The 26,229-nt window shown below is 44.8% G+C and overlaps 2 protein-coding genes across 2 annotated transcripts in view; one reads left to right on the forward strand and one right to left on the reverse strand.

Moving 5' to 3' along the window:
* The window catches only part of LOC143276248 (valine--tRNA ligase-like), a 68,537-nt gene that overhangs the window by 18,331 nt on the left and 23,977 nt on the right, over positions 1 to 26,229 (forward strand). The window contains exons 14-21 of the mRNA XM_076580726.1: positions 908 to 998; positions 2,898 to 3,003; positions 3,474 to 3,544; positions 10,283 to 10,408; positions 11,100 to 11,204; positions 18,205 to 18,273; positions 21,514 to 21,592; positions 22,377 to 22,504. Coding sequence (XP_076436841.1) covers positions 908 to 998; positions 2,898 to 3,003; positions 3,474 to 3,544; positions 10,283 to 10,408; positions 11,100 to 11,204; positions 18,205 to 18,273; positions 21,514 to 21,592; positions 22,377 to 22,504 — 775 coding nt within the window. The remainder of the gene's footprint in view (positions 1 to 907; positions 999 to 2,897; positions 3,004 to 3,473; positions 3,545 to 10,282; positions 10,409 to 11,099; positions 11,205 to 18,204; positions 18,274 to 21,513; positions 21,593 to 22,376; positions 22,505 to 26,229) is intronic.
* Positions 1,008 to 1,613, reverse strand: LOC143275738 (uncharacterized; the record flags this gene model as incomplete). Its single annotated transcript, XM_076580014.1, has 2 exons — positions 1,008 to 1,064; positions 1,566 to 1,613. Coding segments are annotated over 2 exons (105 nt in total), but the record flags the coding sequence as incomplete, so codon positions are not given.

Consider the following 26,229-nt stretch of genomic DNA (forward strand, 5'->3'; position numbering starts at 1 on the left):
CTGTAAAATGAAATTTATATACTGTAATATGCAATCTCTGTATGCTGTAAATGAGATGTCTGTGTATACTGTAAAGTGATATCTCTGTGTACACTGTAAAGTGAGATCTCCATGTACACTGTAAAGGGAGATTTGTGTATACTGTAAAGTGAAATCTCAATACTGTAATATGAGGTCTGTGTACTTACTGTAAAGTGAGATCTTCGTGTACACCGTAAAGTGAGATCTGTGTATCCTGTAAGGTAAAATCTCTATACTGTAATATGAGATCCATGTGTTCACTGTAAAGTGAGATCTCTGTGTACACTGTAAAGTGAGATTTGTGTATACTGAAAAGTGAAATCGTTATACTGTAATATGAGATGTGTGTGCTCACTGTAAAGTGAGATCTCCTTGTACACTGTAAAGTGAGATGTGTGTACACTGTAAAGTGAGATCTCCTTGTACACTGTAAAGTGAGATCTCCTTATACAATGTAAAGTGAGATGTATGTACACTGTAAAGTGAGATCTCCTTGTACACTGTAAAGTGAGATCTTGTACAATGTAAAGTGATATGTGTGTACACTGTAAAGTGAGATCTCCTTGTACACTGTAAAGTGAGATGTGTGTACACTGTAAAGTGAGATCTCCTAGTACACTGCAAAGTTAGATGTGTGTACACTGTAAAGTGAGATGTGTGTACACTGTAAAGTGAGATCTCCTTGTACAATGTAAAGTGAGATGTATGTACACTGTAAAGTGAGATCTCCTTGTACATTGTAAAGTGAGATCTCCTTGTACACTGCAAAGTGAGATCTCCTTGGTAGATTGTAAAGTGAGATGTGTGTACACTGTAAAGTGAGATCTCCTAGTACACTGTAAAGTGAGATGTGTGTACACTGTAAAGTGAGATCTTTGTGTGACAGGGACTGGTGCATCTCCCGACAGCTGTGGTGGGGTCACCGCATCCCTGCCTACTACGTCACTGTGGACGATCCCAGCGTCCCTGTGGGCAGTGTGAGTTGTCTGTGTTGTGTGAGTGGTGTGAGTAGTGTGTTGTGTGAGTGATGTGTGTTGAGTGTTGTGTGAGTGGTGTGTGTTAAGTGTTGTGTGAGTGGTGTGTTGTGTGAGTGGTGTGAGTAGTGTGTTGTGTGAGTGATGTGTGTTGAGTGTTGTGTGAGTGGTGTGTGTTAAGTGTTGTGTGAGTGGTGTGTGTTGTGTGAGTGGTGTGTGTTGAGTGAGTGGTGTGTTGTGTGAGTGGTGTGTGTTGTGTGAGTGGTGTGTGTTGTGTGAGTGGTGTGTGTTGTGTGAGTGGTGTGCGTTGTGTTGTGTGAGTGGTGTGTGTTGTGTGAGTGGTGTGTGATGTGTGAGTGGTGTGTGTTGTGTGGTGTGTGAGTGGTGTGTGATGTGTGAGTGGTGTGTGTTGTGTGGTGTGTGAGTGGTGTGTGATGTATGAGTGGTGTGTGTTGAGTGGTGTGTGTTGTGTGAGTGGTGTGTATTGAATGTTGTGTGAGTTGTGTGTGTTGTGTGAGTGGTGTGTGTTGAGTGAGTGTTGTGTGTTGTGTGAGTGGTGTGTATTGTGTGAGTGGTATGTGTTGAGTGTTGTGTGAGTGGTATGTGTTGAGTGGTATGTGTTGAGTGGTGTGTGAGTGGTGTGTTTTGAGTGAGTGGTATGTGTTGAGTGATGTGTGAGTGGTGTGTGTTGTGTGAGTGGCATGTGTTGAGTGATGTGTGAGTGGTGTGTGTTGTGTGAGTGGCATGTGTTGTGCTGTGTGGACACTGTCACTGTGGGGAGTGTGGTCAGCTTGTTGCTTGATTTAAAGACAGTCTGGTGAAAGTAGTGATGGTGGAAAAACTTGTCATACGAATGTTTTGATTGAGAAATGATAAAAGATAGTAAGGAAAAACACAAAGAAAAACATAGAGCAGTGCACAGCTTAGCAGGATCATTCTGCTTTCCAGTTAAAACTCTGCAGCATGACTCACTCTCAAAGCTAAGAAACGTCAACACATCACTCCCCTACTCACTTCCCTTCACTGGCTCCCCATTCAAGCATGAATACAATACAAACTCTCAGTCCTTTGTCACAATTTCTTCACTGATTATTGTCCTGTCTATCTTTCAGACCTACTTTCTGTCCATTCACCATCCAGACAACTCCGTTCTTCAAATGACAAGCACACACTGTCCATTTCAAAGATTCGTACTAAAACTTGTGGTGAACGTTCCTTTTTCTTTTGTTGCACCTAAACAGTGAAACTCACTGCCCTCACATCTCCATTACACCCCAACACCCACATTCAAGAGAACACTCAAAACACATCTTTTCAAACTGTACTTTTCTCACTGGAATTTTTCCATCTGCATATGCTTGCTGTGATTTTTGTTGCTGGATGTGCTCTTTGTGTTATCTGTATGCATCTGTGATGATTTTGGTGTGTTTTTCATGATACCTGGTTCCCTGGTGTTTATTTTTGACAATGGTGAATGTGATTTGCTTTGGTTTGCTGAGATTTGCACCTGTGTGATTTGAGACTGTGATGGCGCCTGTGTCAATTTACAAATATATATTTTTTTTATTATGTAACTTTGTTTTACATTTGTATATTTTAGCCATTGTCATGTGAAACTGTGTAGACTTTGTGCATATTTTATGACACTTAACCTTATATTTGTCAAGCAAGGTGAGCCCCATCTGAGTGGGGGTACTGTGCTATATAAGTCTACATTCTATTATTATTATTATTATTATAAATGCAAACAGAGTAGATACAGAACTTTTCAAACATTCCTTCAAACATGTAGAGTACACCTCACATCAGTGAATATTTATTCCGGTGTATTTTTTCAAGTAAAAATATTTGGACAAACTTGGTGTTGTGATTTATAGAAACAGCCAGATGTGATGTTGTCAGGACACCAATGACGAGTACTGGGTCACTGGGCGCACAGAGGAAGAGGCAAAGAAAAAAGCTGCCGAGAAATTTAAGGTGTCAGAAGACAAGGTGTCCCTGCAGCAGGGTAAGGATGCCCCTGTCGGCTTTTATTTGACAAGACTTTGTGTTGGCGTTTCATCGTCGTCATGGATTGACCTTTATTTGACAAGACTTTGTGTGGGCGTTTCATCGTCGTCATAGTTTGACCTTTATTTGACAAGACTTTGTGTTGGTGTTTCATCGTCGTCATACTTTGACCTTTATTTGACAAGACTTTGTGTTGGCTTTTCATCGTTGTCATAGTGTGACCTTTATTTGACAAGACTTTGTGTTGGTGTTTCATCGTCGTCATGGTTGACTTTTATTTGGAAGACAGGGATTTCTGTATACAGATGATGACAGGTGATGTTTTGATGGAATGATTTCTGTGTACAGATGATGACAGGTGATAATTACTGTGTACAGATGATGACAGGTGATAATTTCTGTGTACAGATAATGACAGGTGATGATTTCTGTGTATAGATGATGACAGGTGATGATTTCTGTGTACAGATGATGACGTACTCGACACCTGGTTCTCTTCTGCCTTGTTTCCGTTCTCCATCTTTGGATGGCCTGACAAGGTGTGTGTGGGGGTGGTTTGTGTGGTGTGGATGTGTGTGACAGTCAGTGACATGTTGTACTGATGTGTGACAGACAGTGACATGTACTGATGTGTGACAGTCAGTGACATGTTGTACTGATGTGTGACAGTCAGTGACATGTTGTACTGATGTGTGACAGACAGTGACATGTACTGATGTGTGACAGTGACATGTTGTACTGATGTGTGACAGTCAGTGACATGTTGTATTGATGTGTGACAGACAGTGACATGTTGTACTTATGTGTGACAGTGACATGTTGTGTACTGATGTGTGACAGTGACATGTTGTACTGATGTGTGACAGTCAGTGACATGTTGTACTGATGTGTGACAGACAGTGACATGTACTGATGTTTGACTGTCAGTGACATGTTGTACTGATGTGTGACAGTCAGTGACATGTTGTACTGATGTGTGACAGACAGTGACATGTTGTACTGATGTGTGACAGTGACATGTTGTACTGATGTGTGACAAACAGTGAAATGTTGTACTGATCTGTGACAGTCAGTGACATGTTGTACTGAAGTGTGACAGTGACATGTTGTACTGATGTGTGACAGTGACATGTTGTACTGATGTGTGACAGTGACATGTTGTACTGATGTGTGACAGACAGTGACATGTTGTACTGATGTGTGACAGTGACATGTTGTACTGATGTGTGGCAGACAGTGACATGTTGTACTGATGTGTGACAGTGACATGTTGTACTGATGTGTGACAGTCAGTGACATGTTGTACTGATGTGTGACAGTGACATGTTGTACTGATGTGTGACAGTCAGTGACATGCTTTACTGATGTGTGACAGACAGTGACATGTTGTTCTGATGTGTGACAGTCAGTGACATGTTGTACTGATGTGTGACAGTGACATGTTGTACTGATGTGTGACAGTCAGCGACATGTTGTACTGATGTGTGACAGACAGTGACATGTTGTACTGATGTGTGACAGTCAGTGACATGTTGTACTGATGTGTGACAGACAGGGACATGTTGTACTGATGTGTGACAGTGATATGTTGTACTGATGTGTGACAGTGACATGTTGTACTGATGTGTGACAGACAGTGACATTTTGTACTGATGTGTGACAGACAGTGACATGTTGTACTGATGTGTGACAGACAGTGACATGTTGTACTGATGTGTAACAGTCAGTGACATGTTGTACTGATGTGTGACAGTGACATGTTGTACTGATGTGTGACAGTGACATGTTGTACTGATGTGTGACAGTCAGTGACATGTTGTACTGATGTGTGACAGACAGTGACATGTTGTACTGATGTGTGACAGACAGTGACATGTTGTACTGATGTGTGACAGTGATATGTTGTACTGATGTGTGACAGACAGTGACATGTTGTACTGATGTGTGACAGACAGTGACATTTTGTACTGATGCGTAACAGTCAGTGACATGTTGTACTGATGTGTGAGTGACATGTTGTAATGATGTGTGAGTGACATGTTGTACTGATGTGCGACAGTCAGTGACATGTTGTACGGATGTGTGAGTGACATGTTGTACTGATGTGTGACAGTCAGTGACATGTTGTACTGATGTGTGACAGTCAGTGACATGTTGTACTGATGTGTGACAGTGACATGTTGTACTGATGTGTGACAGACAGTGACATGTTGTACTGATGTGTGACAGTCAGTGACATGTTGTACTGATGTGACAGTCATGTGTGACAGTGACATGTTGTACTGATGTGTGACAGTCAGTGACATGTTGTACTGATGTGTGACTGACAGTGACATTTTGTACTGATGCGTAACAGTCAGTGACATGTTGTACTGATGTGTGAGTGACATGTTGTAATGATGTGTGAGTGACATGTTGTACTGATGTGCGACAGTCAGTGACATGTTGTACGGATGTGTGAGTGACATGTTGTACTGATGTGTGACAGTCAGTGACATGTTGTACTGATGTGTGACAGTCAGTGACATGTTGTACTGATGTGTGACAGTGACATGTTGTACTGATGTGTGACAGACAGTGACATGTTGTACTGATGTGTGACAGTCAGTGACATGTTGTACTGATGTGACAGTCATGTGTGACAGTGACATGTTGTACTGATGTGTGACAGTCAGTGACATGTTGTACTGATGTGTGACTGACAGTGACATGTTGTGCTGATGTGTGACAGACAGTGACATGTTGTACTGATGTGTGACAGTGACATGTACTGATGTGTGACTGTCAGTGACATGTTGTACTGATGTGTGACAGTCAGTGACATGTTGTACTGATGTGTGACAGTGACATGTTGTACTGATGTGTGACAGTCAGTGACATGTTGTACTGATGTGTGACTGACAGTGACATGTTGTTCTGATGTGTGACAGTCAGTGACATGTTGTACTCATGTGTGACAGTGACATGTTGTACTCATGTGTGACAGTCAGTGACATGTTGTATTGATGTGTGACAGTGACATGTTGTACTGATGTGTGACAGTGACATGTTGTATGTGTGACAGTGACATGTTGTACTGATGTGTGACAGTGACATGTTGTACTGATGTGTGACAGTCAGTGACATGTTGTACTGATGTGTGACAGTCAGTGACGTGTTGTACTGATGTGTGACAGTCAGTGACGTGTTGTACTGATGTGTGACAGTCAGTGACGTGTTGTACTGATGTGTGACAGTCAGTGATGTGTTGTTCTGATGTGTGACAGTCAGTGACGTGTTGTTCTGATGTGTGACAGACAGTGACATTTTGTACTGATGCGTAACAGTCAGTGACATGTTGTACTGATGTGTGAGTGACATGTTGTACTGATGTGTGAGTGACATGTTGTATTGATGTGTGACAGTCAGTGACATGTTGTACTGATGTGTGAGTGACATGTTGTACTGATGTGTGACAGTCAGTGACATGTTGTACTGATGTGTGACAGTGACATGTTGTACTGATGTGTGACAGTCAGTGACATGTTGTACTGATGTGTGACAGTCAGTGACATGTTGTACTGATGTGTGACTGTCAGTGACATGTTGTTCTGATGTGTGACAGTGACATGTTGTACTGATGTGTGACAGTGACATGTTGTACTGATGTGTGACTGTCAGTGACATGTTGTTCTGATGTGTGACAGACAGTGACATGTTGTTCTGATGTGTGACAGTCAGTGACATGTTGTTCTGATGTGTGACAGTCAGTGACATGTTGTACTGATGTGTGACAGTGACATGTTGTACTGATGTGTGACAGTCAGCGACATGTTGTACTGATGTGTGACAGACAGTGACATGTTGTACTGATGTGTGACAGTCAGTGACATGTTGTACTGATGTGTGACTGACAGTGACATGTTGTACTGATGTGTGACAGACAGTGACTTGTTGTACTGATGTGTGACAGTGACATGTTGTACTGATGTGTGACAGTCAGTGACATGTTGTACTGATGTGTAACAGTCAGTGACATGTTGTACTGATGTGTGACAGTGACATGTTGTACTGATGTGTGACAGTCAGTGACATGTTGTACTGATGTGTGACAGACAGTGACATGTTGTACTGATGTGTGACGGTCAGTGACATGTTGTACTGATGTGTGACAGACAGTGACATGTTGTACTGATGTGTGATAGTGACATGTTGTACTGATGTGTGACAGACAGTGACATGTTGTACTGATGTGTGACAGACAGTGACATTTTGTACTGATGCGTAACAGTTAGTGACATGTTGTACTGATGTGTGAGTGACATGTTGTACTGATGTGTGAGTGACATGTTGTACTGATGTGTGACAGTCAGTGACATGTTGTACGGATGTGTGAGTGACATGTTGTACTGATGTGTGACAGTCAGTGACATGTTGTACTGATCTGTGACAGTGACATGTTGTACTGATGTGTGACAGACAGTGACATGTTGTACTGATGTGTGACAGTCAGTGACATGTTGTACTGATCTGTGACAGTCATGTGTGACAGTGACATGTTGTACTGATGTGTGACAGTCAGTGACATGTTGTACTGATGTGTGACTGACAGTGACATGTTGTACTGATGTGTGACTGACAGTGACATGTTGTGCTGATGTGTGACAGACAGTGACATGTTGTACTGATGTGTGACAGTGACATGTACTGATGTGTGACTGTCAGTGACATGTTGTACTGATGTGTGACAGTCAGTGACATGTTGTACTGATGTGTGACAGTGACATGTTGTACTGATGTGTGACAGTCAGTGACATGTTGTACTGATGTGTGACTGACAGTGACATGTTTTTCTGATGTGTGACAGTCAGTGACATGTTGTACTCATGTGTGACAGTGACATGTTGTACTCATGTGTGACAGTCAGTGACATGTTGTATTGATGTGTGACAGTGACATGTTGTGTGTGTGACAGTGACATGTTGTACTGATGTGTGACAGTGACATGTTGTACTGATGTGTGACAGTGACATGTTGTACTGATGTGTGACAGTCAGTGACATGTTGTATTGATGTGTGACAGTGACATGTACTGATGTGTGACAGTGACATGTTGTGTACTGATGTGTGACAGTGACATGTTGTACTGATGTGTGACAGTCAGTGACATGTTGTACTGATGTGTGACAGTCAGTGACATGTACTGATGTGTGACAGTCAGTGACATGTACTGATGTGTGACAGTCAGTGACGTGTTGTACTGATGTGTGACAGTCAGTGACGTGTTGTTCTGATGTGTGACAGTCAGTGACGTGTTGTTCTGATGTGTGACAGACAGTGACATTTTGTACTGATGCGTAACAGTCAGTGACATGTTGTACTGATGTGTGAGTGACATGTTGTACTGATGTGTGAGTGACATGTTGTACTGATGTGTGACAGTCAGTGACATGTTGTACTGATGTGTGAGTGACATGTTGTACTGATGTGTGACAGTCAGTGACATGTTGTACTGATGTGTGACAGTGACATGTTGTACTGATGTGTGACAGTCAGTGACATGTTGTACTGATGTGTAACAGTCAGTGACATGTTGTACTGATGTGTGACAGTCAGTGACATGTTGTACTGATGTGTGACTGTCAGTGACATGTTGTTCTGATGTGTGACAGTCAGTGACATGTTGTACTGATATGTGACAGTGACATGTTGTACTGATGTGTGACAGTGACATGTTGTACTGATGTGTGACTGTCAGTGACATGTTGTTCTGATGTGTGACAGTCAGTGACATGTTGTACTGATGTGTGACTGTCAGTGACATGTTGTTCTGATGTGTGACAGTGACATGTTGTACTGATGTGTGACAGTGACATGTTGTACTGATGTGTGACTGTCAGTGACATGTTGTTCTGATGTGTGACAGACAGTGACATGTTGTACTGATGTGTGACAGTGACATGTTGTACTGATGTGTGACAGTCAGTGACATGTTGTACTGATATGTGACAGTCAGTGACATGTTGTACTGATGTGTGACTGTCAGTGACATGTTGTTCTGATGTGTGACAGTCAGTGACATGTTGTACTGATGTGTGACAGTCAGTGACATGTTGTATTGATGTGTGACAGTCAATGATATGTTGTACTGATGTGTGACAGTCAGTGACATGTTGTTCTGATGTGTGACAGTCAATGACATGTTGTACTGATGTGTGACTGTCAGTGACATGTTGTACTGATGTGTGACAGTCAGTGACATGTTGTACTGATGTGTGACAGTCAGTGACATGTTGTACTGATGTGTGACTGTCAGTGATATGTTGTACTGATGTGTGACAGTCAGTGACATGTTGTACTGATGTGTGACAGTCAGTGACATGTTGTACTGATGTGTGACAGTGACATGTTGTACTGATGTGTGACAGTCAGTGATATGTTGTACTGATGTGTGACAGTGACATGTTGTACTGATGTGTGACAGTCAGTGACATGTTGTACTGATGTGTGACAGTTAGTGACATGTTGTACTGATGTGTGACAGTGACATGTTGTACTGATGTGTGACTGACAATGACATGTTGTGCTGATGTGTGACAGACAGTGACTTATTGTACTGATGTGTGACAGTGACATGTTGTACTGATGTGTGACAGACAGTGACATGTTGTACTGATGTGTGACAGACAGTGACTTGTTGTACTGATGTGTGACAGTCAGTGACATGTTGTACTGATGTGTGAGAGTCAGTGACATGTTGTACTGATGTTGTACTGATGTGTGACAGTGACATGTTGTACTGATGTGTGACTGTCAGTGACATGTTGTACTGATGTGTGACAGACAGTGACATGTTGTACTGATGTGTGACAGTGACATGTTGTGCTGATGTGTGACAGACAGTGACATGTTGTACTGATGTGTGACAGACAGTGACATGTTGTACTGATGTGTGACAGTGACATGTTGTACTGATGTGTGACAGACAGTGACATGTTGTACTGATGTGTGACAGACAGTGACATGTTGTACTGATGTGTGACAGTGACATGTTGTACTGATGTGTGACAGACAATGACATGTTGTACTGATGTGTGACTGTCAGTGACATGTTGTACTGATGTGTGACAGACAGTGACATGTTGTACTGATGTGTGACAGTGACATGTTGTACTGATGTGTGACAGTGACATGTTGTGCTGATGTGTGACAGACAGTGACATGTTGTACTGATGTGTGACAGACAGTGACATGTTGTACTGATGTGTGACAGTGACATGTTGTGCTGTGATCCCCAGACCCCGGACCTGGAGGCCTTCTACCCGGGTCACCTGCTGGAGACGGGTCACGACATCCTCTTCTTCTGGGTCGCCCGCATGGTCATGTTCGGCCAGACACTGCTGGGGAAACTGCCCTTCACTGAGGTCTGTGTTGTGGTGTGTTGTGTTGGCATGGTGATAGTGTTTTATTTGTTGTGTTTCATGGTGATGGTGTTTTGTTTGTTGTGTTGTCGTGGTGGTTGTCATGGTGATGGTGTTTTTGTTGTTGTCATTTTGATGATGTTTTGTTGTTGTGTTGCCATGGTTATGGTGTTTTGTTTGTTGTGCTGTCATGGTGGTTGTCATGGTGATGGTGTTTTTGTTGTTGTGTTGTCATGGTGATGGTGTTTTGTTTCCATGGTCGTTGTCATGGTGATGGTGTTTTTGTTGTGATTGTGTTTTGTTGTCATGGTGTTTTTGTTGTGTTGTCATATTGATGGTGTTTTGTTGTTGTCATGGTGATGGTGTTTTGTTGTGTTGTCATGGTGATGGTGTTTTGTTGTTGTGTTGTCATGGTGATGTTTGGCCAGACACTGCTGGGGAAACTGCCATTCACTGAGGTCTCTGTTGTGTTGTCATGGTCATCATGGTTGTCATAGTGATGGACAGTTGGAGAGTGAGGTTGGGTAGGTGTGGGAGTAGCATACAGGGGTGTGTGCACAGGTATACTGTAGTGTCATTGACCATTAGTGACCTCGCTATGTGTGTGTGTGATGTATGTGTGTGTGTGTGTGTGTGAGGTGTGTGTGTGGTATGTGTGGTGTGTGTGTATGTGCATGTGTTTATGTGTGTGCAGGTGTACCTACATGCCATGGTGCGTGATTCCCACGGCCGCAAGATGAGCAAGTCTCTGGGTAACATCATCGACCCTGTCAACGTCATCAGTGGTATCACACTGCCGGTCAGTCACCGTGTTGTGTGTCACCGTGTTGTGTGTCACTGTGTTGTGTGTCACTGTGTTGTGTGTCACCGTGTTGTGTGTCACAGTGTTGTGTGCTGTATGTGTGTCACTGTGTTGTGTGTCACAATATTGTGTGCTGTATGTGTCACAGTGTTGTATGTCACCGTGTTGTGTGCTGTATGTGTGTCACAGTGTTGTGTATCACTGTGTTGTGTGCCGTATGAGTGTCACAGTGTTGTGTGTCACCGTGTTGTGTGCTGTATGTGTGTCACTGTTTTGTGTGTCACAGTGTTGTGTGCTGTATGTGTGTCACAGTGTTGTGTGTCACCGTGTTGTGTGCTGTATGTGTGTCACTGTTTTGTGTGTCACAGTGTTGTGTGCTGTATGTGTGTCACAGTGTTGTGTGTCACCATGTTGTGTGCTGTATGTGTGTCACTGTTTTGTGTGTCACAGTGTTGTGTGCTGTATGTGTGTCACAGTGTTGTGTGTCACCGTGTTGTGTGCTGTATGTGTGTCACTGTTTTGTGTGTCACAGTGTTGTGTGCTGTATGTGTGTCACAGTGTTGTGTGTCACCATGTTGTGTGCTGTATGTGTGTCACAGTGTTGTGTGTCACAGTGTTGTGTGCTGTATGTGTGTCACAGTGTTGTGTGTCACAGTGTTGTGTGCTGTATGTGTGTCACAGTGTTGTGTGTCACCGTGTTGTGTGCTGTATGTGTGTCACAGTGTTGTGTGTCACCGTGTTGTGTGCTGTATGTGTGTCACTGTTTTGTGTGTCACAGTGTTGTGTGCTGTATGTGTGTCACAGTGTTGTGTGCTGTATGTGTGTCACAGTGTTGTGTGCTGTATGTGTGTCTCAGTGTTGTGTGTCACTGTGGTGTGTGTCACAGTGTTGTGTGCTGTATGTGTGTCACAGTGTTGTGTGTCACAGTGTTGAGTGCTGTATGTGTGTCACAGTGTTGTGTGCTGTATGTGTGTCACAGTGTTGTGTGCTGTATGTGTGTCACTGTGTTGTGTGTCACAGTGTTGTGTGCTGTATGTGTGTCACAGTGTTGTGTGTCACAGTGTTGTGTGTCACAGTGTTGTGTGTCACCGTGTTGTGTGCTGTATGTGTGTCACAGTGTTGTGTGTCACAGTGTTGTGTGTCACCGTGTTGTGTGCTGTATGTGTGTCACTGTTTTGTGTGTCACAGTGTTGTGTGCTGTATGTGTGTCACAGTGTTGTGTGCTGTATGTGTGTCACAGTGTTGTGTGTCACTGTGGTGTGTGTCACAGTGTTGTGTGCTGTATGTGTGTCACAGTGTTGTGTGTCACAGTGTTGTGTGCTGTATGTGTGTCACAGTGTTGTGTGTCACAGTGTTGAGTGCTGTATGTGTGTCACAGTGTTGTGTGCTGTATGTGTGTCACAGTGTTGTGTGCTGTATGTGTGTCACTGTGTTGTGTGTCACAGTGTTGTGTGCTGTATGTGTGTCACAGTGTTGTGTGTCACCGTGTTGTGTGTCACCGTGTTGTGTGCTGTATGTGTGTCACAGTGTTGTGTGTCACCGTGTTGTGTGCTGTATGTGTGTCACTGTTTTGTGTGTCACAGTGTTGTGTGCTGTATGTGTGTCACAGTGTTGTGTGCTGTATGTGTGTCACTCTGTTGTGTGTCACAGTGTTGTGTGCTGTATGTGTGTCACAGTGTTGTGTGTCACTGTGGTGTGTGTCACAGTGTTATGTGTCACTGTGTTGTGTGTCACAGTGTTGAGTGCTGTATGTGTGTCACAGTGTTGTGTGCTGTATGTGTGTCACAGTGTTGTGTGCTGCATGTGTGTCACTGTGTTGTGTGTCACAGTGTTGTGTGCTGTATGTGTGTCACAGTGTTGTGTGTCACAGTGTTGTGTGTCACCGTGTTGTGTGTCACCGTGTTGTGTGCTGTATGTGTGTCACAGTGTTGTGTGTCACCGTGTTGTGTGCTGTATGTGTGTCACTGTTTTGTGTGTCACAGTGTTGTGTGCTGTATGTGTGTCACAGTGTTGTGTGCTGTATGTGTGTCACAGTGTTGTGTGTCACTGTGGTGTGTGTCACAGTGTTGTGTGCTGTATGTGTGTCACAGTGTTGTGTGCTGTATGTGTGTCACAGTGTTGTGTGCTGTATGTGTGTCACAGTGTTGTGTGTCACTGTGTTGTGTGCTGTATGTGTGTCACAGTGTTGTGTGCTGTATGTGTGTCACTGTGTTGTGTGTCACAGTGTTGTGTGCTGTATGTGTGTCACAGTGTTGTGTGTCACTGTGGTGTGTGTCACAGTGTTGTGTGTCACTGTGTTGTGTGTCACAGTGTTGTGTGTCACAGTGTTGTGTGCTGTATGTGTGTCACAGTGTTGTGTGCTGTATGTGTGTCACAGTGTTGTGTGTCACAGTGTTGTGTGTCACTGTGGTGTGTGTCACAGTGTTGTGTGTCACAGTGTTGTGTGTCACAGTGTTGTGTGTCACAGTGTTGTGTGTCACAGTGTTGTGTGCTGTATGTGTGTCACAGTGTTGTGTGCTGTATGTGTGTCACAGTGTTGTGTGTCACAGTGTTGTGTGTCACTGTGGTGTGTGTCACAGTGTTGTGTGTCACAGTGTTGTGTGTCACTGTGGTGTGTGTCACAGTGTTGTGTGTCACTGTGTTGTGTGTCACAGTGTTGTGTGCTGTATGTGTGTCACCATTCTACAGACCATTGTTCATGGGGTTTTTTGACTCATTTGTGTAAACAGTGTGAGACTTTGTAATAATCCGATTTTCGGTTGTGTGTGTGTGTGTGTGTCCATAGTAAATTTTAACATTGCCATTTTCTCTTTTTTTTCTGCCAATACCAAATTTAGATTAAACATAGTGGAAAAAAATCTTCACAGTTATACTAGGTAGGACCACTTAAATTTTGAAATTCAACATATCTAAAAACTAATTACACCATTGGAAAGAACATAAAAAACTAAGTTCACATGCAAATTTTCATTGCATTATACCCAGTAGTTTTTAAGAAAACGGCGTCTAAAAATGTGCAAAAATGACGCGTTTTGACAGATTTAACAAATTGCTATTTTTAGACTGTCATAAAATTTTAAGATGAAGACTTACCACATTGTTCTTTGCTGTACTTGGTTCCACCAATATCTAGTTTATGCTGAATTTTTTCTGGCCTACTCAAGAACATGCTTAGAGAGAGACAGTGCCTTCAAAATAGCAGAATATTCAGTTTTGTCAAGTGTCGAATGGCCTGATTTCACAGTGATAACATGCTGACTTATAATGCTGATATCTCAGAAAGTTTTCATGCTACAAAAACATTTCAGATATGTGCATGTTCAGAAAAGCATGTAGAATACAGTTTTTTGGAAGACTTAATGCTATCAGAAATGCAAATAACAATGAAAACAGTCACAAAGTATATGGTTTTTAGTAACAAATGAGCAAGTTTTTTACAATCATGATGATACTATGCTGTCAGATATCACCAGAGTAATTGTAAATGTGCATATTTGACATAACAGAAGTCCAGTCATTTCAGCATCCTTGATTTGCAGTTCCCTTTCTTTTTCACTCAGTTTTGCTTTAAGAAATGACACCTCCTCTGTCGTTGTTCTTAGTTCCTGTGTGATAATGTCCTCATTTTTTTCTTTGCTGCATGCTGGCTCTGGGTCTGAAGTAGGAGGTAGCTGTTTGACAGTTTTTTGCTTCTTCCTGCTGTCTCTGATGACCTCTGCACTTTCAAAAGGAAGTTCTAAAAAATCTTGAAGTGCACTCTCTCCCCCTGGTTTACTTCTGTTTTTACGCAGGCGAGCCTCATCTGCTCTGAGCCTCCCCAGTTTTAATTTGAGCTGTTGGGTTGGTGGCAAATCTCTGACCAGGTGTCATTTATGCAATGTTGCATCCTTTATCCTCAATATCCTAGCTAAGTGACATACTTCAGACACAAGACCAATAGGACAACTGAGTAAAGCCTCACAGTCCTCTACAGTTCCTTTCAAAAGATCTGCACGTGTAATTCCAAACTTCTGACAGGAGGGGCCAGGGAAGATGCATGAATCTTTCCTTTCTTGTAAAAAACATTCAGCACCACTGATCGTTTCACACTTGCTGAATTCCTTAACTATTGACACCACACGTGGAAAGGTACACTCTGGGAACAATCTGTGTAGAAAATGTTCCATTTCCCCCCAGAACTATGCCAGTTGTATCCAGACTTCCTGCGCATTTTTACTGATGGTTCAAAGTCTGAGGAAGGTGTTGGCTGTGCTGCTGTATCCCCTTCTCTCAACAACTCGTCTTTATCTAAACATCTTCCAAACGACAGCTCAGTTTACACTGCGGAACTCACTGCTTTGGTTTTAGCTCTAAAAATGATTCATCAGTCACAAAACAAAAACTTTCTTATCCTCTCTGATTCTCTGTCTGCTCTGGAGGCCATCTCTGGCCGCAATACAAATCATCCCATGCTTCTAAAATTCCACGAGCTGCACACCTCCCTTAAAAATGATGACTATAATATTGTCTTTGTTTGGATACCGGGTCATTCGGGCATTTTTGGAAATGAGATGGCTGACCAACTAGCCAAAAGTGCAACAAAGCAGACCAAATCCAATTCCACAATTCCGTTTTCTGACCTGAAACCAAAAGTTCAAAGTTACACAAACAATCTCTGGCAAGAAGAATGGAACAACAATACCAACAACAAACTGTTCCAAATTAGACCAAATTTGAAAGAATACCTTCCATCTTTTTCTGGTAACCGCAGAGAGGAAACGGTGATGTGCCGATTACATACTGGCCACACGCTCCTCACACACTCCTATCTGCTAAAAAATGAAGAAGCTCCTCGGTGTATCCCTTGTCATGAACCTCTTACTGTGAAACACTTATTAATTGACTGCTGGGATTTGAACGAGGTCCGACATAAACACTACACAGCTGAGTCCTTGAGAACACTGTTCAGGGATGTGCCTCCCTGGGCAGTAATGGACTTTTTAAGAGAAACAAATATTTTTAACAAGATTTAGGTATTTTTAATTGCATGTTTTTAAAAAAAGGCATACTGTAAAGATTTGTTGTGGTCACAGCCCTGAGATGGCCTAAGTGGCTGGCTGGGCTGTAAACATAAAAATTTTAAATAAGATATTTTATTTACAGTTTTGAGAAGATTCTTTTGTTGAAACGTGGTAACAGCCCTGAGATGGCCTAAACGGTCGGCTGGGCTCTAAACAACATGAATTGAATTGAATTTCCCCCCAGGTTTTGTTTTCTTGATGCTTTAACATATTTAACTGCATCAAGAGTTTGTTGTTGGATGGAACCTTGGGTGCTGATGGTGGTCTTCCTCGTCCACTGTGTGCAACAGTCACCCTTAAGGCTTTATACTGATCATCATCTGAAATACACAGTCATGAAATTTGAGACAGCTCTAATGCTTTAAAATACTTTTTTTTTTTCATTTCATAGATGCTTTTGCATATATATCATTTATATGTGTGTGTGCATGAGTGTGTGATGAATGTGCACTGATACATGATCTACTAATTTCATTACTACTCCACTGTAATGGTTTCACTTAAATTGATGTAAGTTTTATGTAACAACATATCTTAAACTTATTTCATGTTTACTAATCATATAAGTTATTTATTCTTTACATCATTTACACACACACACACACACACACACACACACACAATAACTAATCCATACTCAGGCAACCTCATGTATGCATGCTACATCAGTTCAACAGACACTAACTCTGTGCATACACTCTTAGTATATAAGATACATACTAATGCGCGCACGCACGCACGCACACACGCACACACACACACACACACACAGACGCCTGAAATTGTCTTGGCGTTTGATGATCAGAACAGAAGTGGAAAGATACACGTGTTCCCATGCTGTCCGACGTAGGTCACAATATTAAACCATCAATCCGCTCTCACTAACTCAAAACCCTTGTACAACAAAAAATTACTGAATAATCTGACACTTCATCTTCTAGATACAGCTGTCGATCGCGGTAAATTTTCGAATAAAAGATCATAATTGTGCTAAAAAATAACGTGACTGACGAAGCGTTACTGTTCCCAGTTACACATCAACACTGCTGAAGCAAAGTTGTTAGGATTCATCCAAACCCACAAAAATATAAAAAATATGATTTACATTTATTTTCAAAATAAACATATTGAAAAAAAATTTGCTTACAAACCTGTAAGTTGGCGTGTTTTCCATTCTTCAAACGATGATGACGAGCAGACGGCTTCGATCGCCGCCATGGTCGAGCAGCGTTGCGGGATCCGAAATCGGTCACTCGTTTTTCTTCCAAAGCGCGTTCGAGACTCTTTCTTTATAGAAAAGCCATGAATTGCACTTGAAAGTGCATAGTTTAAACTTTCTTTTCTTGTAATTTGCTCGTGATTTGAAACACTGGTTCGTATGTTATAGGGTCGCAAACATCAGTCTCACACTTTCGCTGCGACTTTCAGATCTACTTTCTGTGAAAACCCCAACAAATTTCTAGCCAATCAAAACTTGAGAATCCTGGCTTGCCAGTGACATAGTTTCTAAATTTATACATGGCCAAACAATGCAGCGCGAAACGATCGAGTGACACACATGTTATTCTGCTCGCGCGGCAAGCACGGCGGAGTCTGTCACCGCAGTAAAAATCGACGCGACACCCTTTGTGTTTGAACGCCCGGCACATACCAGTTTGACTCGAATGATAAAAACAAATACCACAGGAAGATAGATGAAAGAATGAACTTTATTCCAGTATAAGATTGGTGTCATTTAATTAAGTTTGGTAGTGAAACGAGCGAGTTGAAAATGGTCAAATTATGGGTCTGGACTGCGCTGTTAACCACAGCCACAGTGGCCGCGGACCGACCTAGTTATACCAAAGATCATGATGGTTGTAAAGTTCTGTGAACATGATTATTGTGATTGTGATCATGGTAATTGTTATTGATGACAAATGTGACTGATTTTTCAGGAGCTGCATGAAACACTGAAGGGATACAACCTGGACGAAAAAGAGTTCAAGAAAGCCATTGAGGGACAGGTGAGTCATCAGAAAGTTCATTGAGGGACAGGTGAGAGAGCAGAGGGTTCATTGAGGGACAGGTGAGAGAGCAGAGGGTTCATTGAGGGACAGGTGAGAGAGCAGGGGGTTCATTGAGGGACAGGTGAGAGAGCAGGGGGTTCATTGAGGGACAGGTGAGAGAGCAGAAAGGGTTCATTGAGGGACAGGTGAGAGAGCAGGGGGTTCATTGAGGGACAGGTGAGAGGACAGAGGGTTCATTGAGGGACAGGTGAGAGAGCAGAAAGGGTTCATTGAGGGACAGGTGAGAGAGCAGGGGGTTCATTGAGGGACAGGTGAGAGAGCGGGGGTTCATTGAGGGACAGGTGAGAGGACAGAGGGTTCATTGAGGGACAGGTGAGAGAGCAGAAAGGGTTCATTGAGGGACAGGTGAGAGGACAGAAGGGGTTCATTGAGGGACAGGTGAGAGAGCAGAAAGGGTTCATTGAGGGACAGGTGAGAGAGCAGAAAGGGTTCATTGAGGGACAGGTGAGAGAGCAGAAAGGGTTCATTGAGGGACAGGTGAGAGGACAGAAGGGGTTCATTGAGGGACAGGTGAGAGGACAGAGGGTTCATTGAGGGACAGGTGAGAGAGCAGAGGGTTCATTGAGGGACAGGTGAGAAGACAGAAAGGGTTCATTGAGGGACAGGTGAGAGGACAGAAGGGGTTCATTGAGGGACAGGTGAGAGGACAGAGGGTTCATTGAGGGACAGGTGAGAGAGCAGAGGGTTCATTGAGGGACAGGTGAGAGAGCAGAGGGTTCATTGAGGGACAGGTGAATGAACATAAAGAATTCAAGAAAGCCATTGAGGGACAGGTGAATAACACCAAGAAGGGTGTGACATCAGCAAGTATAACTTAGACAATCACATAGACAGGGTGACACGTCAGTCAGTATAACTTAGTCACATAGACAGGGTGTCATGTCAGCCAGTATAACTTAGACAGTCACATAGACAGGGTGTGACGTCAGCCATTATAACTTAGACACTCACATAGACAGGGTGTGACGTCAGCCAGTATAACTTAGACAGTCACATAGACAGGGTGTGACGTCAGCCTGTATAACTTAGACAGTCTGAAGCCTGGACACCCTGTCTGTACAGCGTCTGAAGCCTGGACACCCTGTCTGTACAGTGTCTGAAGCCTGGACACCCTGTCTGTACAGTGTCTGAAGCCTGGACACCCTATCTGTACAGTGTCTGAAGCCTGGACACCCTATCTGTACAGTGTCTGAAGCCTGGACACCCTGTCTGTACAGTGCTGTCTGAAGCCTGGACACCCTGTCTGTACAGTGTCTGAAGCCTGGACACCCTGTCTGTACAGTGCTGTCTGAAGCCTGGACACACTTTCTGTACAGTGTCTGAAGCCTGGACACCCTGTCTGTACAGTGTCTGAAGCCTGGACACCCTGTCTGTACAGTGCTGTGTCTGAAGCCTGGACACCCTGTCTGTACAGTGTCTGAAGCCTGGACACCCTGTCTGTACAGTGTCTGAAGCCTGGACACCCTGTCTGTACAGTGCTGTGTCTGAAGCCTGGACACCCTGTCTGTACAGTGTCTGAAGCCTGGACACCCTGTCTGTACAGTGTCTGAAGCCTGGACACCCTGTCTGTACAGTGTCTGAAGCCTGGACACCCTGTCTGTACTGTACAGTGTCTGAAGCCTGGACACCCTGTCTGTACAGTGCTGTGTCTGAAGTCTGGACACCCTGTCTGTACAGTGCTGTCTGAAGTCTGGACACCCTGTCTGTACAGTGCTGTCTGAAGCCTGGACACCCTGTCTGTACAGTGCTGTCTGAAGCCTGGACACCCTGTCTGTACAGTGTCTGAAGTCTGGACACCCTGTCTGTACAGTGTCTGAAGCCTGGACACCCTGTCTGTACAGTGCTGTCTGAAGCCTGGACACACTTTCTGTACAGTGCTGTCTGAAGCCTGGACACCCTGTGTGTACAGTGTCTGAAGTCTGGACACCCTGTCTGTACTGTGCTGTCTGAAGCCTGGACACCCTGTCTGTACAGTGCTGTCTGAAGTCTGGACACCCTGTCTGTACAGTGTCTGAAGCCTGGACACCCTGTCTGTACAGTGCTGTCTGAAGCCTGGACACCCTGTCTGTACAGTGTCTGAAGCCTGGACACCCTGTCTGTGCAGTGTCTGAAGTCTGGACACCCTGTCTGTACTGTACAGTGTCTGAAGCCTGGACACCCTGTCTGTACTGTGCTGTCTGAAGCCTGGACACCCTGTCTGTACAGTGTCTGAAGCCTGGACACCCTGTCTGTACAGTGCTGTCTGAAGCCTGGACACCCTGTCTGTACAGTGCTGTGTCTGAAGCCTGGACACCCTGTCTGTACTGTGCTGTCTGAATCCTGGACACCCTGTCTGTACTGTGCTGTCTGAATCCTGGATACCCGGTCTGTACAGCACTGTCTGAAGCCGGGACACCCTGTCTGTACAGTGCTGTGTCTGAAGCCTGGACACCCTGTCTGTACAGTGTCTGAAGCCTGGACACCCTGTCTGTACTGTACAGTGTCTGAAGCCTGGACACCCTGTCTGTACTGTGCTGTCTGAAGCCTGGACACCCTGTCTGTACAGTGTCTGAAGCCTGGACACCCTGTCTGTACAGTGCTGTGTCTGAAGCCTGGACACCCTGTCTGTACAGTGCTGTGTCTGAAGCCTGGACACCCTGTCTGTACAGTGTCTGAAGCCTGGACACCCTGTCTGTACAGTGTCTGAAGCCTGGACACCCTGTCTGTATAGTGTCTGAAGCCTGGACACCCTGTCTGTATAGTGTCTGAAGTCTGGACACCCTATCTGTACAGTGCTGTGTCTGAAGCCTGGACACCCTGTCTGTACAGTGCTGTCTGAAGCCTGGACACCCTGTCTGTACAGTGTCTGAAGCCTGGACACCCTGTCTGTACTGTGCTGTCTGAAGCCTGGACACCCTGTCTGTACTGTACAGTGTCTGAAGCCTGGACACCCTGTCTGTACTGTGCTGTCTGAAGCCTGGACACCCTGTCTGTACTGTGCTGTCTGAAGCCTGGACACCCTGCCTGTACAGTGCTGTCTGAAGCCTGGACACCCTGTCTGTACAGGGTCTGAAGCCTGGACACCCTGTCTGTACAGGGTCTGACCACAGGATTGTGGATGATGAAGACAAACATACAACGCAACACAGCGCAGTGTAAGAAAAATGTGAGCTGATATTTGTGTGTGTGTATGTGCAGAAAACGGACTATCCCCAAGGGATCCCTGAGTGTGGCACAGACGCTCTTCGCTTCGCTCTGGTCTCCTACACGTCTCAAGGTAAGCCGTGTCCTTTGTCATGTGCTGCCAGTGTTGGATTAATAATGTGTCACAGAACATCAGTGTTGATTGTAGTGTGCTGAGATCGCTGAACACCCATGTTACGGTGTGGGGGCTGGCAAGATTATCTGTGGGTGGGGGTGAGGGGGTTGGAGGACGAGTGGTGAGGGGGGTAGGGGTGAGGGGGGTGGAGGATGAGGGGTGAGGGAGGTGGGGGATGAGGGTTGTGGGGGTGAGGAAGGGTGAGGGGGGTGGAGGATGAGGGGTGAGGGAGGTGGGGGACGAGTGATGAGGGGTGTGGGGGTGAGGAAGGGTGAGGGGGGTGGAGGACGAGGGGTGAGGGGAGGTGAGGGCGTTGGGGGTGAGGGGGTGTGTGGGATGAGTGGCGAGAGGGGTGAGGGTGAGGGGAGGTGAGGGCTTTGGGGGTGGGGGGGGGGTGGGGGACGAGTGGTGAGAAGGGTGGGGGTGAGCGGGGGTGGGGGGGTGGGGGACGAGTGGTAAGGGGGGTGGGGGTGAGGGGGGTGCCACTGACACTGCAGGTGTGGACACTAAAAACAGTCAAACACACACACAAAAAAAAATGCAGTATGGGGCAATACATTAAAACAAAAATTACATGATTAGCTCCCAACATAAAGACTGCGCTGACATACAGTTAAGAGGAAAGATGTTCAGCTGAGTCTGTGCTGTATGTTGGTCAGTGTGTTGTGTGTGGATGATTTGTGTTGCTCAGTGTGAATCATGTGTTTTGCTAAACGTGCTGTGTTGTGATGCGGTGTGACAGGTCGCGACATCAACCTGGACGTGCTACGTGTTCAGGGTTACCGCTTCTTCTGCAACAAGCTGTGGAACGCCACCAAGTTTGCCCTGAATGGGCTGGGGGCAGGCTTCACCCCCACACCTAGCATACAGGTAAATCATCCACCCCCACACGTAGCATACAGGTAATTCATCCATCCCCACACCTAGTATTCAGGTAATACATCCACCCCCACACCTAGCATACAGGTAAATCATCCACCCCCACACCTAGCATACAGGTAATTCATCCATCCCCACACCTAGCATTCAGGTTAATCATCCACCCCACACCTAGCATACAGGTAAATCATCCCCCCCCCACACCTAGCATTCAGGTAATTCATCCACCCCCCACACCTAGCATACAGGTAATTCATCCACCCCCACACCTAGCATTCAGGTAATTCATCCACCCCCCACACCTAGCATACAGATAAATCATCCACCCCACACCTAGCATACAGGTAAATCATCCCCCCCCCACACCTAGCATACAGGTAAATCAGCCACCCCCAACACCTAGCATGCAGGTAAATCATCCACTACCTAACATACAGGTAATTCATCCACCCCCCACACCTAGCATACAGGTAAATCATCCACTACCTAACATACAGGTAATTCATCCACCCCCCACACCTAGCATACAGGTAAATCATCCACTACCTAACATACAGGTAATTCATCCACCCCCACACCTCGCATGGAGATAATTCATTGACCTCCATACCAAACATTCAGGTAATTCATCCACCCCACACCTAGCATACAGGTAATTCATCCACCCCACACCTAGCATACAAGTAAATCATCCACCCCACACGTGTTCAGCGCTTGACGTTTAGTTCATCTGAGGAGCGAACTTGACCCTGCATTCAACTCAGGAGGGAAAAGCGCCGCCTAAAAATAACACGCTACCGCCGGAAGGGTTGGAGCTTTAACTTGGAAGAACTGAGAGCACAAAACGCTACGACTTCTCTTTCACGTTGCGCCTCCAGCCGTTATCAGCTGTTGGGAGGGAGAAAGACCAGTGTGCTGTTCCGCGCGATGGCAGCGGCCACAGGGAGAAAACAACACCTCTTCGTTAACTTTTGATAACACACTGCTTGTCAACGCAATCGCTTAATAAATAGTATGGTTTGAAAGAGCACAGTCTTAGCTTTAAAACGATAGGAAACTCAAATGTGAACATCCGATTATTTTTCTCAGGATAACTGTTTGAAAAAAGCAGGTATGCTTACCACCAGTTTGGTAACATGCATTTTGACACATTTTTAGCACACTGAATCTAATCTCACATATTTCGCTCAACACAGACAATACATTCCATGCACAGCATTACACATCAGCATGCCTCTCACTAACCTGTGTTGATGGCTGGAAATTCTGAAGGAAGCTGTGGCGTGTTAAAGATCACAACTGTTTTGCAGCTTGTACAAGTACTCCACAGGCACACTGATTCAGTCATTCACGCACATTGAAGAAAACCACAGCCACGTGTATGGGGTGTGGATGGCAGTTTGTTCTGGCGGTTTGTAAGAAAAATTTCTGCTGGTTTGTGTGTGTGTGTGTGTGTGTGTGTGTTAAATCTAGAAAGCATGAAAGAAAGAGAGGGAAGAAAACAGAAAGAAAGAGAGGGGAGAAAGCAGCACTGACGAAAGAAAGAGAGAGAAGGAAACAGAACGAAAGAAAGGAAGGGATGAAGGAGAAGGAGAGAAAGAGAGGGAAGGAAACAGCACGAAAGAAAGGAAGGGATGAAGGAGAAGGAGAGAAAGAGAGGGAAGGAAACGGCACGAAAGAAAGGAAGGGATGAAGGAGAAGGAGAGAAAGAGAGGGAAGGAAACGGCACGAAAGAAAGGAAGGGATGAAGGAGAAGGAGAGAAAGAGAGGGAAGGAAACGGCACGAAAGAAAGGAAGGGATGAAGGAGAAGGAGAGAAAGAGAGGGAAGGAAACAGCACGAAAGAAAGGAAGGGATGAAGGAGAAGGAGAGAAAGAGAGGGAAGGAAACGGCACGAAAGAAAGGAAGGGATGAAGGAGAAGGAGAGAAAGAGAGGGAAGGAAACGGCACGAAAGAAAGGAAGGGATGAAGGAGAAGGAGAGAAAGAGAGGGAAGGAAACGGCACGAAAGAAGGAAGGGATGAAGGAGAAGGAGAGAAAGAGAGGGAAGGAAACAGCACGAAAGAAAGGAAGGGATGAAGGAGAAGGAGAGAAAGAGAGGGAAGGAAACAGCACGAAAGAAAGGAAGGGATGAAGGAGAAGGAGAGAAAGAGAGGGAAAGAAACAGCACGCAAGAAAGACAGGGAAGAAAACAGAATGAAAGAAAGGAATGGAAGAAAGAAATGTGAGAGAACAGAATGTGAAGGAAAACCAAACTCACGGTACTTCTGCTATGAAAAAAACCACACCACCGCCAGTCACAATTGTCACCACAGTTCTCTCAAGTAAATGCTGCTATCTTAAAAAATATTTACCAGCCAAGGAAAGTACTACCACCATCAAAAAGATAAGTGTCCGCTCTTTCCAATGGTGCAAAACATTAATGCCGCAGAAATAGGAGTATACTCACCAGCCCGCTCAAAAGAGGCGCACAAATTGCCACGCTTTAATAGAAGACAAAGAAGGGTCAGTGACGGGTTAGCAGGCACAGCAGCTGGTACTTATCAGTGCAGTGTCTGGCACTATCAGGCCTGTTAGGGGGATCTCACAGTCAGCTAAGTGTGTGGTTCTGCTTATAGCCTAGACAGCAGTGACCCCCACACCTAGCATACAGGTAATTCATCCATCCCCACACCTTGCATACAGGTAAATCATCCACCCCACACCTAGCATACAGGTAATTCATCCACCCCCACACCTAGCATACAGGTAATTCATCCACCCCCACACCTAGCATTCAGGTAAATCATCCACCCCCACACCTAGCATACAGGTAATTCATCCACCCCCACACCTAGCATACAGGTAAATCATCCACCCCCACACCTAGCATACAGGTTATTCATCCACCCCCACACCTAGCATACAGGTAATTCATCCACCCCCACACCTATCATACAGGTAAATCATCCACCCCCCACACCTAGCATACAGGTAATTCATCCACCCCCACACCTAGCATACAGGTAATTCATCCACCCCCACACCTAGCATACAGGTAATTCATCCACCCCCACACCTAGCATTCAGGTAAATCATCCACCCCCACACCCCGCATGCAGATAATTGAAATTCATTGACCTCCATACCAAACATTCAGATAATTCATCCACCCCCACACCCCGCATGGAGATAATTCATTGACCTCCATACCAAACATTCAGGTAATTCATCCACCCCACACCTAGCATACAGATAATTCATCCACCCCCACACCTAGCATACAGGTAAATCATCCACCCCCACACCTAGCATGCAGATAATTCATTGACCTCCATACCAAACATTCAGGTAAATCATCCACCCCCACACCCGGCATGCAGATAATTCATCCACCCCCACACTTCGCATGGAGATAATTCATTGACCTCCATACCAACATTCAGGTGATTCATTCAGTTAACCCAAGAGTACTGTAGTTTGAAAGGCTGGGTCTCTTTGCAGTCTTTACTGGCTTTCATGTCCACAGTTCGACCATTGTGACAGATCAGCAACACTCATCACTGTCCTGTCTCCTGTGACCATTGTCTGTGACAGATCAGCAACACTCATCACTGTCCTCTCTCCTGTGACCATTGTCTGTGACAGATCAGCAACACTCATCACTGTCCTCTCTCCTGTGACCACTGTCTGTGACAGATCAGCAACACTCATCACTGTCCTGTCTCCTGTGACCATT

The sequence above is a fragment of the Babylonia areolata genome, chromosome 31, assembly GCF_041734735.1.
Source record: "Babylonia areolata isolate BAREFJ2019XMU chromosome 31, ASM4173473v1, whole genome shotgun sequence".
Taxonomy (NCBI): Eukaryota; Metazoa; Mollusca; class Gastropoda; order Neogastropoda; family Buccinidae; genus Babylonia; species Babylonia areolata.